The sequence below is a fragment of the Antechinus flavipes genome, chromosome 2 (genome assembly GCF_016432865.1).
Source record: "Antechinus flavipes isolate AdamAnt ecotype Samford, QLD, Australia chromosome 2, AdamAnt_v2, whole genome shotgun sequence".
In the NCBI taxonomy this organism is placed as follows: Eukaryota; Metazoa; Chordata; class Mammalia; order Dasyuromorphia; family Dasyuridae; genus Antechinus; species Antechinus flavipes.
This window is the reverse complement of record NC_067399.1, coordinates 377,739,536-377,757,104: the sequence shown is the minus strand read 5'-3', so window position 1 is coordinate 377,757,104 and position 17,569 is coordinate 377,739,536. Positions and strand designations below refer to the sequence as shown.

Here is a 17,569-nt window from a genome sequence, read left to right as displayed (position 1 = left end):
CACTTATGAACAGATTTAGTTTTATTAGGACTTAGGGATGATGTATGATGGAGAAACTCAATCCCATATACATCCTCCCCAGAGTCTACATGTCAGGGCTCAGACTTTCATAATGTGACCATAAATGTTAGAAAATGCCACAAGGGTGGTTGTACTCCTAATTTAAGAACCTCCATGGTCATAGTCAGAAGGAATTATCGATTCTTTGTAGAATCCCAGGCCAATATTCATTCCATGAAATCCCAGATCTTAGAGCATACTCTTATCTCATTCTAAACTGAGATTTCAAGGAATCTTATGAAGTTGAATACAACAAAAAAAATACATCTTTATTTTTATTGATTTTATTATAAAATTTAGCATTTTTTTCAATAATGATTTTCTTTTAAAAAGACACTTTGTTTTGAGAAGGAGAAAGAACAAAAGAAGAATGGGAGAGAATAAAAAAAAAGCATTTGCTTGCAATGGTTTGTAATTGCACTTATGGTATATGAGGAAATCATCTACAAGGGGACCAATACTAAAATTTGTTTGATGTCTTCAATGGGAATGAACAGGATAAGATCACTTTAAAGTTCATTGGACTTCAAGGGATTATAAATGATTGAAGAAAAGTGAAGATTTCCTTATAATGTTTAGAAAAAATTCCTTCTGTTGACTTGTCAATTTCACAGACCCCTTGAAATTTATCCATAGGCTCTTTGAAAGTCTGTGCCAATTATCCTATGGCACAACTCAGAACATTGACTAGCATCTGAATGTCCTGTTTGCCTCAGAAAAGTAAGTAAAATTTAATTGAATTCCTCTGGGATAGAGTCAACTCTGCAATCTCAGCTTAGAATGCATATAAAGACCTAGGACAAAAACCCTAGTTTGTGCAAATAGAAAAGATAATAAGAGCTTAGTTGAATTAGCTTCAGGTGAGTTTGGAAAATCACATCCTTTCTTCACTGGGCAACCTTATGAAAACACTCCTCTTTTTATTAATGAATGAGAGTCCAGTAAGTTGACACATGAGTCTTAGACCTTAGACCTTAGAATACTCAAAGATCTAGGATATCTTGGAATGAATGTTGGCTACAAAAAACCAGGAATTCCTTCTGACATATGGCCATGGAGTTATACCTAGAGGTTCTTACGTTGGGAATGCAACCATGTTCATTGCACCTTTTAAAACTTATGTTTCCATTGTGGAACTCTAAACCCTGACATGTGGATATATATATATATATACATATATATATTTTAAATAACTTTTTGTTGATAGAACCTCTAAACCCTAACATGTGGAGATATATATATATATATTTTTTAAATAACTTTTTATTGATAGAACCCATGCCAGGGTAATTTTTTACAGCATTATCCCTTGCATTCACTTCTGTTCCGATTTTTCCCCTCCCTCCCTCCACCCCCTCCCCCAGATGGCAAACAATCCTTTACATGTTGAATAGGTTACAGTATATCCTAGATATAATGTATGTGTGCAGAACCAAATAGTTTTCTTGTTGCACAGGGAGAATTGAATTCAGAAGGTATAATAACCCGGGAAGAAAAACAAAAATGCAAGCAGTTTATATTCATTTCCCAGTGTTCTTTCTTTGGGTGTAGCTGCTTCTGTCCATCTTTGATCAATTGAAACTGAATTAGCTCTCTTTATCGAAAAGATCCACTTCCATCAGAATACATCCTCAAACAGTATCATTGTTGAGGTATATAATGATCTCCTGTTTCTGCTCATTTCACTTAGCATCAGTTCATGTAAGTCTCGCCAGTCCTCTTTGTATTCATCCTGCTGGTCATTCCTTACAGAACAATAATATTCCATAATGTTCATATACCACAATTTACTCAACCATTCTCCAATTGATGGACATCCTTTCATTTTCCAGCTTCTAGCCACTACAAACAGGGCTGCCACAAACATTTTGTCACATACAGGTCCCTTTCCCTTCTTTAGTATCTCTTTGGGGTATAAGTCCAGTAGAAATACTGCTGGATCAAAGGGTGTGCATAGTTTGATAACTTTTTGAGCATAGTTCCAAATTGCTCTCCAGAATGGCTGGATGTGTTCACAGTTCCACCAACAATGTATCAGTAGGACTGTCTTATATAGATCCCTTATGGCAGAATTCTGTCTTGTCTAGGACAGTATTAAACTTAATTTTCTCCCCTTTAATGAAAATTTCAATCTAAAACATACATTTTCTACAGACTTTCTAAAAAGTCATGAATCTGTAAGATGACCAGCAATTAATCAATCATTAATCCTTTAAGTGTTATATATTCTTACAATGAAAGAAGTGAAAACAAATCTTTTAGAGATTCTAACCCAACTCCTGCATTTTACAGATGCAGAAATTGATCACCACAGAGAGTCAGTAGCTCACCTAGGTTGCAAAATAATTCTCTTGACTCAGTTTAGGCACTTTACCTTTCAAATTGATCTCATCGCTTCCCACTGAGAAATGATTTGATTAACAATATTTTTCCTCTTTTTTATTTGCAGATACTTTTTGGAATGGAGTCAAACTCTTCAGTTGATGGACAGAGCCCATTTCTCCTTGAAATACAAAGCATCATGGAAGGCATGGCTCTGATGAATAACCCCTTTGCAAAGGTACTAATGTAGCATTCTGAAATGAATATGCTCTTAAGGTCATCACTGATTTTAGGGCAAATTAAAGTGAGAGGGACCTTAAAATCATAGAACATAGACTAGATATCTGGAAAGAACCTAAATTTTATTTAGTCCCGTTCTCTCATTTTATTTGATTTTATTTTAAGCGACTTGCCCAGGGTCATACAGCTTAGGAAGTGTTAAGTGTTTGAGGCGAGATTTGAACTCAGGTCCTCCTGACTTCAGGACCCTTGTTCTGTCGACTTTGCCACCTAGCTGCACCCCCCCTCCACTCCCCTAGTTCTCTTATTTTAAAGGAGAAGAAATTGACGTCCAGGGAAGGAAAATAATTTATCCAGTGAGTAACTGAATACAGTAGCCCTAAGTTCCACCCTCCAAATTTTCAGTGTTTTTAGCACCTCACAGTGTCTTCTAGGCAAGAACTGCCTTGAATAGTTGGTCAACCAGTCTTTTCTTGAATGAATACAGTAAGTTTTTGATTAAGAAGTCCTCTTAAGCAGGTCTCTGCCCTTTTTTATTAACTGCTTGGAGACTACATCTTTATACCTAGTAATTGATTAAATAGTGGTATAACACTCAAGTTCTGGTCTATATGATAGCATGGATTCATTGAACAAGGGCTGGGATGGGATGGAAGAGCCTCCATAGCAGATTAGGAGAGGCAAAACCCAGGGGAAAAAAATTCTGGAGTCTAAATTTTGGGATTTTTTTTCTTTTTGATCTGTAATTTAAAACTAAAACTACTTTCTACATATTATGTGCTGTTGTCTTATCTCTTCCACATTGCTTACTCCACTCATATCAGAATCCTTTATTTGCTTAGCCCCTGACTCTCCATTGCCTTTTGATCCTGGCAATCAAGGTCCTTTATAAGTAGGCTTCACTTTATTTCTCCATGCTTCTTGAATATTGCTCCCATTTTCTTTACTACTTATTCAGAATGCTACCAAAGGTGTTCCAGCCAAAATGTGAGTTGTTCTAGTTGACCGTGAAATTTCTTCCAATTCAAAGATTTTGTCAATATGCTGTGTCTCAAGTAAACTGGAGTAATTTCTGTATTCTATCCTTATGTTGTCCTCATCTGACTCTGTCTTTCTCTATCTGTTTTTCCATGCTAGAGCCTCTGCTTACCAACTTTTTTGAGGTCCCTTCATTCTTTCAAAACTTCTGTTACTATCTCCTTAATCTTCCTTCTCATCACACACACACACACACACACACACACACACACATATTTGTTCCCCACCTCCACTTCCTCCCTCCTTGCCAAACACATTAGATTATAATCTCCTTGAGAGAAAGATCTGTTTGATATTTGTTTTTGCATCCCCATGACCTAGCATAGGGCTTTGTACACAGAAAATCCTTAACATGTATTTTCTGAATGTAATTGTTCTCTGAAATAATGAAATAAAATAAACATCCTGTTAAGTTTTCACTAGGGAAACGGAAATTGATAAACAAAACTCGAGAGAGCATAAGATGTCTGCGTCAGATGGGAAAAGAGTGGATCAAGTACAGGCGGGAAGCTCTCCAGAATAATCAAGAATTCCCTCCAGATGTCATCATGCAGTTGCTTAAAGGAGCAGGTAGATGCATTTGTTACATTTTCCTTTATAAGCTTACCCAAAAAAGAGAAAGAAAACTTGACCTTCAACTTAATTTTCTTTTATGGGCTTTGTAAAGAGGCAAAAATGATGCTTACAATCAAAATTGTTATTATTTTAGTATTTCAATTCATTCAAGTCTATAGGCTTTTTGTCCTCCACGAGTGTACATGACAACCTATCCAAAACTTTTTATGAGTAACTTTTGTCTGTATCTGGTCAAAAATTCTCCATAGGAGATATGCCCGTGGCATGAAAGTCTGCTCTTAGGTCATTTACTAATTTTTAAAATTTTATTTTACTTACTGAATACAAAATAAGAAAAAGATAGAATAAAAAAGAAAAACAGGAAAGGAAAATGAAAACAAAATAAAACAAAACATTGTCATGTGCCTAGCAGAACATCAGGGAAGATTCAAAATATATAAAAATAATTTCCATTTCAAGAAAGCATATATAATAATAGAAGAGATTATGTTCATGAATGTCTATCTTTCCTTTGCTTTTTTGTAGGTTATTAGTTTGTTCTCTGATGTGCACTTTTTATATTCACACACACACATACACACATATTCATACCCACACATATACATATATCTACTTGCATACATATATACATCTGCATGCTTACATATTCACATAAACTCAGACACACACAGATATATGTGTGTATATTAATATATACACATATACATTTACCTATATGTAAACATGAATCTAAACCAATATTAATATAGCTGCCATATAATATATATTTCTCTCTTGATTGACTCTTTGTTTGACTTTGTCTAAGATCAATGATTACTAGCCCTACTTTTTTCCCCCCAAATAAATTCTATTCCTGATCCTTGTTCTAGTGTTTGTGTAGATCTCTTATTTCCTATCCCTTCTAACTCTTCCACTTTAATTCTTTTCTTTAACTTGCTCTGCTGTTCTTTAATCTTTTCCCCATGAATCTTTCCCTTTTCTACCCCTTTCCTTTCCTTTTCATCCCATTTCTATTAATTACACCTTATCCCACTCTTGTTAATTTAAATACCCATCTGTATCCCTCTTTTCCTATGCCACCTCCCCCCTTTATCCCTTTCCCATTAGCCTATACACCTTATTCCACTACCATAAGTCTACAACCCTTCTATACCCCACCTTATCCTTTATCCTGTTCATTAATCTACATACCTTGTTCCATTACCATAAATCTATATATCCTTCTATATTTTACCTTATCCTATTCTCCCCTATATTATTTCTTTATAAATTTTGTAAAGTGTTATACCCCTTCATGGTGTATACGTAGTATTGCCTAATTAACCCATTCCTGATGTGAGTAGATTTTCAGAACAATGATCCCTTCCTCTGTCTATTCTTCCTTACACCTCATTTGTATAATATAATTACTATTTTTACTTTGCTTAGACAGTTTTACTTTTTATAATCAGATCATATTCAATTCTGCCCCAATTTTTCTTTTAACTACCCAGTTATGGATGTTAATCTTAAACATATCCATTTCTATGTAAAAAAAAAATTAAACAATTTGTCCATGTTAAGTTCCTTGAAATTAACCTTTGACATAAGCGAGTGCAAGGGATAATGTTGTAAAAAAATTACCCTGGCATGGATTCTGTCAATACAAAGTTATTATTGAATAAAATAAAATTTAAATTAAAAAAAAAAGAAAAGAAATTAACCTTTGATATTGATTCTTACATGTTAAATTTCCTACTAAGTTCAGGTTTGGTTGAGATAAAATCCTGAAAAACTGAAAGTTTGTTGAATGTCCTTTTTTCATTCAATATTATGGATAATTTTTCTGGATATGATATTTTTGTCTATAGCCTACTTCTTTTGATTGCTAGTATTTATCATTCCGGGACCTATAGACTTTTATTATAACTACTGATAAAACTCTGTATAATTCTAATTGTAGCTCCAGCATATTGGAGTTGTAGTTTTGTTGTTGTGGTTGTTGTAATTGTTGTTGTTGTTTGTAAAAATTTTCTCTTTGATATGGAGATTTTGAAAATTGGCAATACTATTCCTTTTCCACAAAGGATCTCTTTGAGATGTGGTGATCAGTTGATTTTTTCTAATTTCCCCTAATGTTCTATCATTCCAGGACAATTTTCTTAGATTATTTCTTGCATTATTGTGTCAGGCTTCTTTTTTTTTTTTTTTAGTCACACCTTTCAGGTCTGCTGTTTTTCTTATAAATATTTCACATTCTTTTTTATTTTTTCATTCTTTTAAATCTATTTTGTTATTTCTTTGTCTCTGATAGCTTTACTGGATTCCCCTTGCTCGATTCTAATTTTTCAAAGAATTATTTTCTTCTTTAAGACTGTATCTCCTTTTCTAGTTGGTTCACTATTTTCATAATCTTCAGGTTTTTCCTCAATCTTTCTCACTTGATTTTTTTTATTATAGCTTTTTATTGACAAAACATATGCATGGGTAATTTTTCAACATTGATCCTTGCAAAAACTTCTATTCCAACTTTTCCCCTTCTCTCTACCCTCTCCCCTAGATGGCAGGTAGTTCCATACATGTTAAAGTATATGTTAAATACAATATATGTATACATAGTTATACAGTTATCTTATTACATAAGAAAAATCGGATTTAGAAAGAAGATAAAAAATAACCTGGGAAGAAAAACAAAAATGCAAGCAAACAGTAATAGAAAGAATGTAAATGCTATATTGTGGTCCACATTCATTTTCCAGTGTTCTTTTGCTGGGTGTAGCTGGTTCTGTTCATTATTGATCAGTTGGAACCTGATTTGGATCCTCTCATTGTTGAAGATAGCCACTTCCATCAGAATTGATCTTCATATAATATTGTTGTTGAAGTGTATAATGATCTCCTGGTTCTGCTCATTTCACTTAGTATCAGTTCACGTAAGTCTCTCCAAGCATTTCTGTATTCATTCTGCTGGTCATTTCTTACAAAACAATTAATATTCCATAATATTCATATTCCATAATTTACTCAGCCATTCTCCAATTGATGGCCATCCATTTCTATTTCCAATTTCTAGCCACTACAAAGAGACCTGCCACAAACATTTTTGCACATATAGGTCCTTTTCCCTTCTTTAGTATCTTTTTGGGATATAAGCCCAGTAGTAACACTGCTGGATCAAAGGGTATGCCCAGTTTGACAACTTTTTGAGCATAGTTCCAAATTGCTCTCCAGAATGGTTGGATCTATTCTGTTCACAACTCCACCAACAATGCATCAGTGTCCCAGTTTCCCCACATTCCCTCCAACATTCGTCATTATCTTTTCCTATCATCTTAGCCAATCTGAGAGATGTGTAGTGGTATCTCAGAGTTGTCTTAATTTGCATTTCTCTGATCAATAATGATTTAGAACACCTTTTCATATGGGTAAAAATAGTTTTAATTTCATCATCTGAAAATTGTCTGTTCCTATCTTTTGACTATTTATCAATTGGAGAATTGCTTGATTTCTTGTAAATTTGAATCAATTCTCTCAATATTTTAGAAATGAGGACTTTATCAGTACCTTTAACTGTAAAGATATTTTCCCAGTTTATTGCTTCCCTTCTAATCTTGTCTGCATTAGTTTTGTTTGTACAAAAGCTTTTTAACTTGATATAATCAAAATCTTCTATTTTGTGGTCAGTAATGATCTCTAGTTCTTCTTTGGCCACAAATTCCTTCCTCCTCCACAGGTCTGAGAGGTAAACTATCCTATGTTCTTCTAATTTATTTATAATCTCATTCTTTATGCCTAGATCATGATCTTTTTGATCTTGTCTTAGGGTACGGTGTTAAATGTGGGTCAATGCCTAGTTTCTGCTATACTAATTTCCAATTTTCCCAACAGTTTTTGTCAAATAGTCTCACTTGATTTTTAAAGTCTTTTTTGAATTCTATACATTCTCTCTGGGCAGGGAGCCACTTAATGTTACTCTTTGTAGTAGAAGAGACTTTTTTTTATGTCCTTGTCCTCCTCTGAAGATGAATCCTGGTCTTCCCTATTCCCATAGTAAGTTTCTATGGTTGGGTTCTTTCTTCTTCTTCCTCTACCTCCTCTTTTTCCTCCTCATGAGGAGTATACCCGGAACTGAAACCAAGAGCTCCCTGCTTCTGCAAGTGCTTCCAGTTAGCAGTGTCCCTACCCCACTTTTTTGTACCCATAAATGTGCTGTTATGTTCCTAATCCGCAGAAGTTCCCTGTGTCTTCCTGGATTCAGCCCCTCACCCCACATCCTGTTCAGGAGGTGAAAGTTCCTATGGTTCTGGCTGAGGTCCCAGCTAAACCCAGCTAGCCCCGGGGCTCCCACTAGCTGTTTCTGCAGAACTAGCCTTTGTGTTTGCATTTCATACTGGTTAAATCCTGGAACTGGGGTCTTTCTTCTGGTCTTCTCTGTGTGGTCTGAACCTGTCTGAACCAGGGAGGACCTCTGTCCTTCCCCAAGTCTTGTTTTTTTTTTTTTTTTTTTTTTAACCAGTCTGTGTTCTTCCTGAGATGCAAATTTGTTCTATTTGTGGGGGAAATCTAGAGAATTTGAGATTTTCTCACCTACTCTGCCATCTTCCCAGAATCCTCATTCATCTTTTATTGTTTCATGGGAATCAAGATAACACCTTAAATACCCAGCTGTAATCTCTGATCATTTCACCTCCTTTTCTGATCCCTTTTTTCCTGGCAATGTATTTTTTATGTCACCTCCTACAAGAAATTCATTGCTGATAATGTAATACAGCCTACTTGCATTGAGCATGTATCTCTCCATTTCTGTTTAGGTCACTTCCCATTTTTATTTTTTTCTTCTGGGCTTTTTTCATTTTATTACATCAAGGAATTGCACTAATCTCTGTTTAACCAATAGGACCCCAACACATATAATAACATAATAAGCAATTAGTTTGTTTTAAAATTTGTGACAAGGCAATACAAAGTGATTTTTCCATTCATTGTAAAGAAATCTTTATTTTTCTTTAATGATCTATAAAGTATTAAAATTCATGAACTGATTGTTCTTATGACAATTATGACTGCTCATGACAATTCATGAGCTGATTGTTCTTACCTTTTCCATTCTCAACGAAGATATGAAACAGATTTTTGTGTTCCTCTTCCTCTAGATAATTCATTTCCTTATATTCTGTAAGCCCAGCTTCAATATCAGTGCAGGAAAATATCTTCCTTGACTCTTTCCCTTCCTTACTTGAGGAAGAAGAAGAAGAGGTTAATATAAGTTTATAACACGAGTTTGGTGAGGAATCTTAGAATCACAGCACTTCTCAGACCATTTACCAATGTATAGAGGATTGCTGTCATCATTAGTGAAGAGGTATTCATATCACAGAAATCACAAATCCTTGAAATTTTCAGGTAGATAAATGTGAGCAAATTGCTATAGGATTTCCAGGCAGGGACTAAGAATATTTCTGACTGGAGCTGGGGTTTAAGGAGGCTTCATGATTTAAGTGACATTGGATCTTGCCTTTGAAGAATGAGTAGAATGTCAGTAAGCGGAGAGATGAGAAAGGTTGTTTTAGTTTGGCAGTGGCCTGAACCATTAATATGTAATTATTTGATTATGTTAAACAAAAATACTTTTGCTAAATTTTGATTTTATTACTTTCTTAATTAATTTATTTTCTCTCCCTCCCATTGAACATATCAAAAAGAAGAATCAAATCCTCACAGCAAATATAAACAGTCAAACAAAACAAATTATTATATTAACCATGTACTAAAACATGTCTCATTCTCTATCCTGATTTCAGTGTCTGTCTTTCAGGAGGCAGGTAGAATGCATCAGTTTTTAGAATCATGGTTGGTCAGAATTCTGAAACATTTTAAAATTATTTTTTTCTGTATATTGTTATTCTCCTGGACTAAGCACTAATGATCTTAATGTTATATTTTCTTTCTGTTCTCTTTTGCAGCTGAAGAAGATACAAATGATGAGTTTCTGGTGGATAATTTTGTCACTTTTCTTATTGCTGGTTTGTAATTCCTTATAATGACTCGGGGCAATTTAAAAAAAATGAAAAAAAAAACCTGTCATTTTAGTCTTTGACCCTTTAAGGCAGATTTCTGAAACTTTTTCACTCACAACCTTTTTTTTCCTCCAAGAAATCTTTCCTCCACCTTGGGTACATAGTATATAAAACAAATATTTAATGATATTAAATCATAAAGAAACTTATTTTAAAATAATTCTTTGGTATACATATAACATTACAGAACAAAGCAAATTTGCATACTAATGAAATGTATGTATTTGTTTAATTTTACATAAAGAATTAAATTTTGGCAGAATATTTGATTCTGTAGTGTGTAGAGTACTTAGAAATCTTTTACTGTTGCCAACTTTTTCATGACCCTCCACATTTAATTATATGACTCTTTTTGGATGGGGTTTAAGAAGCTTTGCTGTAAGGGAGTTTTTCTCTTACTCTCTATAAGAATTGAGCAACTAAAGTTCATTTTCAGACAGGACTAATGTGAGCCTCTGCAGATATTTTGCAAATCATTTTTCCATAGAATGTGAATGCTAAAAAAGGTCTTAGAAAGTAGAGCCTTCAAATTTAAGAGCTAGAATCTTAGACCAAAGAATGTTGGATGAGGAAAGCATCTTTGGTTGAGAATTACAAATGGCAGAAGCTAAACAGGATATAATCTTCTAGCCCAGTGCTACATAACTGGATTTACACTTAGTCACATGGCCCTTGCAGCTGAGAAATTGAACACTAACCTTATCTGGCCAAACAATGACTTTACTCAATAATCCTTTTCTCAATAATCCTTCTCATTTTGAAGGTGAGGTAATTGTGGACCAGATAAGGGGAAATGGCTTATCCTAGTCGTCACTGCAAGTTATTAACAGAGCTGAGCTCAACTCAAAAGCAGGTGTCCAGTATTTCTTATTATATACAGGTCAAGATATTAGTTTATGAGAGCAATGAATGACTTTCCATTTTATTTTTCTAATTTTGGTAAGTCTTCTTAACTTAGGTTTCCCTATCAGGAATTTTTGGTGATTAAGATAGCAGTTGAATCTTGATATACATCCTTGTTTCTGCCTTTATTTCTCCTCCCCTGAGGAGGTTATATTTTCCCTATAAAATGAGATATTCTCTCTCTCCCTTTTTGGTAACCCTATTGCTCTCCCAAATTTATTTCATATTTACCATTCCTGGTACCTATTTTATCCTCTTCATTTTGTCTGTATTCTCTTCTAAATAAATGTCCCTTTGTGGGGGAAATAGAGGTTGAGCTGAAGCTGAGACTTATTCTAGCTAAGAACCAATTTAATAATATAAATAAGCTTTTCAGAGTGATAATCATAACAATTATGAAATTTCATAATTATTTAGTGCTTTGTGGTTTACATAATATTTTATATACATGATCTCATTTAAACTGCATGATAAACTTATGAGGGTGAATAGTGCAATTATCATCATTCTCATTTTACTGATTAAAGGAAAGCAAGAGGGGTCACTAGTTGAAGAGAAATGAGAATTTTGGAAGGCTTGATTTCTCAGCTCTCTTCCATCTTGAACATTCTGTGAATCAATGATATTAGAACTATTTAGCTGTAATACTTGATAATTCAATGATTCTAGAGTCTTTCCTATTCTGATAGTCTAAGATTTTATGATGTAAATATACTTCAAGTTGCAATATTTTAAGTTCAATGGTAATATTTGTTTACCTCTAAAATTGCTTTTATTCATTCAACAAGAATTTATTAAGTGCTTGTTTTGTGGAGGGGGGGTCATTTAATAAGTAATTTGGACCTAGTCTTTGTGCTCATAGTACTTACAAGCAGTATGTGTCAGTGACTCTTAATGTCCCAACAACTTCTGACAATGTATGGGAGATATGTTAACTTGGGCTTCTAGATGTGGTTTGTGCATTGCATCTCAAGTCAGAAAGTCTTGAATTAAGTACCAACATAAACACTTATTGACTGTGTGACCCTGGGCCAAGTCACTTAACTACTCTCAGCTTCAATTTCTTGACTTGTAAAATAGGGATAATAATAGCACCTACCTCAGGGTTATTGTGAAGCTCAAGTAAGACAGTATTTGTAAGATGCTTTGCAAACCATAAGGCACTATATAAATGCTAACTATTTATTTATAAAATTTTTGCTGTTGTTGCAGGATCTGAAACTTCTTGCAATCAAGTATTACTTACATTAATGGAACTGCAACGACATCCAAAAATAGTAGAGCGGTAAGTCATTGGCACTTAAGTTTGATGTTTCTTAAAATATTATCTACCCAGCTTGTTAATTTATTGCTCAGGCCTTGCAGATTCTGTGTTATATGATGTTCATAATGTTTATATAAAGTATGGACTCTGTTTCCTCTAATTTGTTAAGTTGTTGAAATTGGTATTGAGCAGCTCTTGATGGGTGCAGTTAGGTGGTGGTAGAGTGCCACTTGGAGTGCCAGGCCTGGAGTCAAGAGGACCTGAATTCATATCTAACCTCAGACATTTACTAGCTATGTAAGCCTGAGCAAGTCATTTAGCTTTGTGAACTACAATTTCCTCACCTGTATAATAAATTGTAGAATGAAATGGCAGACTTCTCTAGTATCTTTGCCAAGAAAACCCTAAATGGGGGTACCATACATCTTGTGATTGCCTTTCAGATTACCACAATTTTGGTTCTTCAGAGAGTTTTCTTGACTAAACTATAAAGCATCATTGGCAGAACACTGGAAGTAAAAAATAAAATTTGGGGTTGAATAAAAGCTAAAAATTATAGGTGTGTATTCTTTCCCAAGTCCAATTTACCTGCTCTTCTTCTTTTCAGTTCTAGCCCCAGCAGATTGTCTTTCTGTGTGTCTGTCAAAATTAGATGTATTGGAGATTACATAGATATCTCAAACTGTCCATGTAGAATACTGTTTGCTGTATTTCTCCATAAACCCTCTCCTTTTCAAAACTTCCCTATTTCTTTCAAACATCCAATGAAGCTCAGCATTATTTTTGACTTCTCATTCCCTAAACAATTCCTTTCATTCATACCCCCACATTGTCACTCAGTTAAACCCCCTTTTTAATCTTCATACAACCACCACACTTGTTCAGGCTCTTATCAACTGGGCTATTTTTAATAAATTTCTCCTTCTGCCTCATCTCTTATCTTTCCATTGTCCTCCGCTCAGTTGCCAAAGTGATTTTTTTTAAATTAAATTTTATCTTTTCAAATCCTCATTCTTTCCCCTTCACTTTCCTAACTTAAAAAAAAAACATTCCTATGATAAATGTGTGTGTGTGTGTATACATATATATATATGCATATGTGTATTTATGTATATACTAAGTGATTTTTTAAAAGCAAAGTTCTGACCATGTCACTTCTTAACTCAGGGAGCTTAGACAACTTCCTGTTATATCTAAGATCAAACAAAAACTTCTCTTGCATTTAAAACTTGATCCCTTCCTACCTTTTCAGTCTTCCTATATATTACTCTTCTCCATGATCTCTAGAGTCTAGTTACTGACCTTTTTCACACATGGCTTTCCATCTTCTCTTTTTATGCAACCCTCCTTGCTCACTTTACCCTTGTGAAATACTTAATTTCTATCAGGACTCAGCTCAGCTACTACAGGAGGCTTTTTCTAGTCTCTCTGGGCAACCAGAGTTCACAGTAATTATAGTGCTGGGCCTGGAATTAAGAAGACAAAAATACTTTAAACCCTTCCTAGCTCTGTGACCTTGGATAAATTAATTAATTTCTATTTGCCTCAGTTTCCTCAATTGTAAAATGGGCATAATAATAGCATCTATTTCCCAGAGTTGTTGTGAAGATCAAATAAGATAATAATTGTCAAGTGCTTAGCACACAATAAGCCTTATATAAATATTAGCTATTATTATTTAACACAGTCTGTCATAGTGACAGTAGTCAAAGCCTTTCCAGATTGGTAGCAATTGTGAGAACTTGTTCTACACAGTCTTTGAGAACCCAAAGTCAACCTAATCCAAGATGAAGCACCAAAGTGGTATTTTTCCCATGACAACTTTTTTAATAGTCAAAAAGAGCCATCGTTCCTTTGCTATGTTTGTTTTCCTTCAGGTTAAATATCTTTGGTTCCTTTAATTACTCTCTAAGATAAAGATTTGAGTCTCCTCACCAGAGGTGGAGTAAACAGAATAGTCAGAGGACTGAATACCATGTCAGATGAGGAATAGAATAAAAGAGTCTCCAAGAGGGATGGACCCCAGAAGCTCCTAGGCCCTGTCCATCTTGAACAGGAAAGCCCAATTATAACCTCCGTGGTAGTCCCTGAATGTGGAAAAACTTCTTGGAGAACACTTTCTGATTCATCCTTTTTGATTTCTCCAACAGGCTTCGTGCTGAGGTGGATGAAGTTATTGGCACCAAAAAAAATATTGAATATCAAGACCTTGGAAAGTTGCAGTATCTCTCACAGGTATTGAAACCTACCAACACTGCTCAAAGTGATGAAAAAAAAACAGCTCCTGAATTTGGGAGTTGTACTTCTGACTTGGTATTATAGCTGGACTGTAAGGGCTTCTGTCTTGCTTTGAGACCTTAGCTGATGAGAGTATTTTTGCCTTTCCCAAATGTGCTAGTAATTCACAAATCATAGAACCTACACTTTATACCCAATAACCAAATTCAGCAAACCCGTTCTAATGAAACTCATTTAAACACAAAATAAAAACTAAGGTATGGCAATCAGATCTTTCTCCCTTTCTCCCTTTCAACTTAGAAGGTATTTAGGACATTTGTATCTCTTTATCAAGTTAGAAAAAACTGATAGGTAGACAACATCTATGGACTCTCTTTCCTCTTTCTGATAGTTCTCTGGTATCTCTTCATTATTGCTTCTTCCATCCCTGTCATGACTATTCTTGTTCTCTTTCTAACGATTTGAGCTGACATTCCGAATGATCCCATAGCCAACCTGCCCCTCCTGTGGGGCTGAGTGGTTTACCTACCTCATCTGCTTCAACCTACCATTTTATATTTTTGCTGTATTCCAGGATTCAGAGAAATAATTGCTTCCATATCCCTGCTTGCTACTTCCATTCTCTTTACATTTATCTTTTAAATTAAAATTTTTTCAATTACTCAAGATATGTCTTCTTTCCCTTCCTTCTCTGCCTCATCCCCATTGAAAAAGAAAATAAAAGCCATTGTAACAAATATATATATAGTCAAACAAAAAAAATTCCACATTAGCCATGTCAAAAAATATTGCCTTAAGCTACACTCTGAGTCCATCACTTCTCTATCAGGAGGTAGTTGTTTCATCATGAATTAGTCCTCTGGAATTGTGGTTGGTCATTGTGTTAATCAGAATTCTTGAATTCTTCAAAGTGTTTTTTGCAATGTTAATTTTGTATAAATTGTTCCTCTTTTACTGTTTATTGATTCATCTAAGTCTCAAATTTCTCTGAAGGCATGCTTTTCACCATTTCTTACAGAATAGTAATATTCTCATATATTATAACTCATATATTCATTACACACACACACACACACACACACACACACACACACACACACACACACACACACACACATATATATATATATATATATATATATATATATATATATATATATATACTATAACTTATTTAGCCATTCCCCAGTTGATGGAAATCCATTCAATTTCTAGATCTTTGCCATTACAAGAAAAGCTACTATACACACACACATATATATGTGTGTGTATATGTATATATGTACACACATATGTATGTTTATTTCTTTGGGGTATCACTGGGTCATGGCCAATTGGTAACTTTTTGGGTATTGTATCAAATTACTTTCTAGAATCACTGCATCCATTCTTAATTACCTCCAAATTTCTCCTTCCAAATGAGAAATGGAGTTGCAGGACAGATTCTTTGAGGGTAGATCTCCCTTATCCTATTGAGAGTCGACTGATCACACTACATCCAGGACAGGTTTACATTTATAAAATTAGAGAGTTGGACTAAATAATCTTTAAGGTCCCTTACTTCCTGTGCATTTTCATTTCAGTTTGATCAAGGCTTTCTTTATAACTTAGAGCTATAGAGGAAGAAGTATTTCAAACACAAATAGAAAATGTTACTGCCACGAAGAATCTCTTTTTCAAACTGTACAAAGTTTTATAGCATTGGAAAAAGCTAACAAAAAAATCAAATGAGAGTAATAGATAAGCTAAATGAAGCTGCACAAAATTGAGAAATAAACAGGGTATAGATATAAAATTCAGTTAACCAGGCACGGCATATAGATTGTGACTAGAACATTTGAGGAACAATTAAACTTTAACAGATAAAGTGATTGCTACAAGTGGATCTAATACTTTTCATTGTTCTGCTTTCACTGGCAAAATAAATTTCTTATCAATCTTCAGGATAGCAACATCTAGCCTACCTATAGGCCTTTATTATAATATCAAGCTCAAGGAATTCAAAAGAAAAGAAGAGCCTAGAATCCTTTGCCATACTTCCCCTTGTTTGTATTCCTGAATAGAAAAGTTGTCAGCTAACATCTTCATTTGTGGACAAATGATTCCTAAGGAATCAGGGACCTTTTGGGTAGGATTGGGTAGGATTAAAAGCTATGGATTGCTTGGGCAGAGTAGAAGTGGCAATGACCAAGCATAACCTAAGAACTAGAACAATGACAAATATAGTCAACAATCATTTATTAAACACCTGTTATATGCTAGACACTGTGCTAAGTGATGAGGGATAAAAAAAGTAAAAAAAAAAAGTCTTCTTTCAGGAGATTCACATGTACAAATTAGATGAATTGAATATAATTACAAAGGCAAGGCACTAGAACTGAGGGCAAAGACTTCATATAGAAGGGGAGATTTTAGCTAATTCTTAAAGGCAGTAAAGGAACCAGAAGGTGGAGATGAGGAAAGAAAGAATTCCGGGTATCGGGAGGCATTAAAATGCCCAGTCAGAAAATAAACTCTCTTGTGCAAATGGGAGCAAGAAGACCAGTATTACTAGATTAAAGAGTGTGGAAGAATACATTTTAAAGTAGACTGGAAAGGTGGGAGGTCCAGATTATGAAAGGCTATAAAAGCCAAACAGAAGATTTTTTTTTTGTTGTTTCCAAAGGTAAATTGGAAGTAATGGAAATTTATTGAAAGGAAAATGATATGGTCAGGCCTTCACTTTTGGAAGATTAATTTGACAACTGAAGGAACAATAGACTTAGAACAGAGAGAAAGTTGGGACAGAGAGATCAATTAGAAGATTTTTAAAATAATTCAGGTGTGAGGTGAGAAGGGTTTGTACCAAGTGGTGGCAGAATCAGGAGAGAAA

General features: G+C 34.5%; 1 protein-coding gene across 3 annotated transcripts in view; it reads left to right on the top strand.

The window, feature by feature from the left end:
• Positions 1 to 17,569, top strand: part of LOC127549918 (cholesterol 24-hydroxylase) — a 52,754-nt gene that overhangs the window by 20,595 nt on the left and 14,590 nt on the right. For all 3 annotated transcript variants that reach the window (XM_051978398.1, XM_051978397.1, XM_051978399.1), the window contains exons 7-11: positions 2,510 to 2,620; positions 4,074 to 4,230; positions 10,179 to 10,238; positions 12,408 to 12,480; positions 14,610 to 14,694. In XM_051978398.1, the coding sequence (XP_051834358.1) occupies positions 2,510 to 2,620; positions 4,074 to 4,230; positions 10,179 to 10,238; positions 12,408 to 12,480; positions 14,610 to 14,694 (486 nt within the window). The remainder of the gene's footprint in view (positions 1 to 2,509; positions 2,621 to 4,073; positions 4,231 to 10,178; positions 10,239 to 12,407; positions 12,481 to 14,609; positions 14,695 to 17,569) is intronic.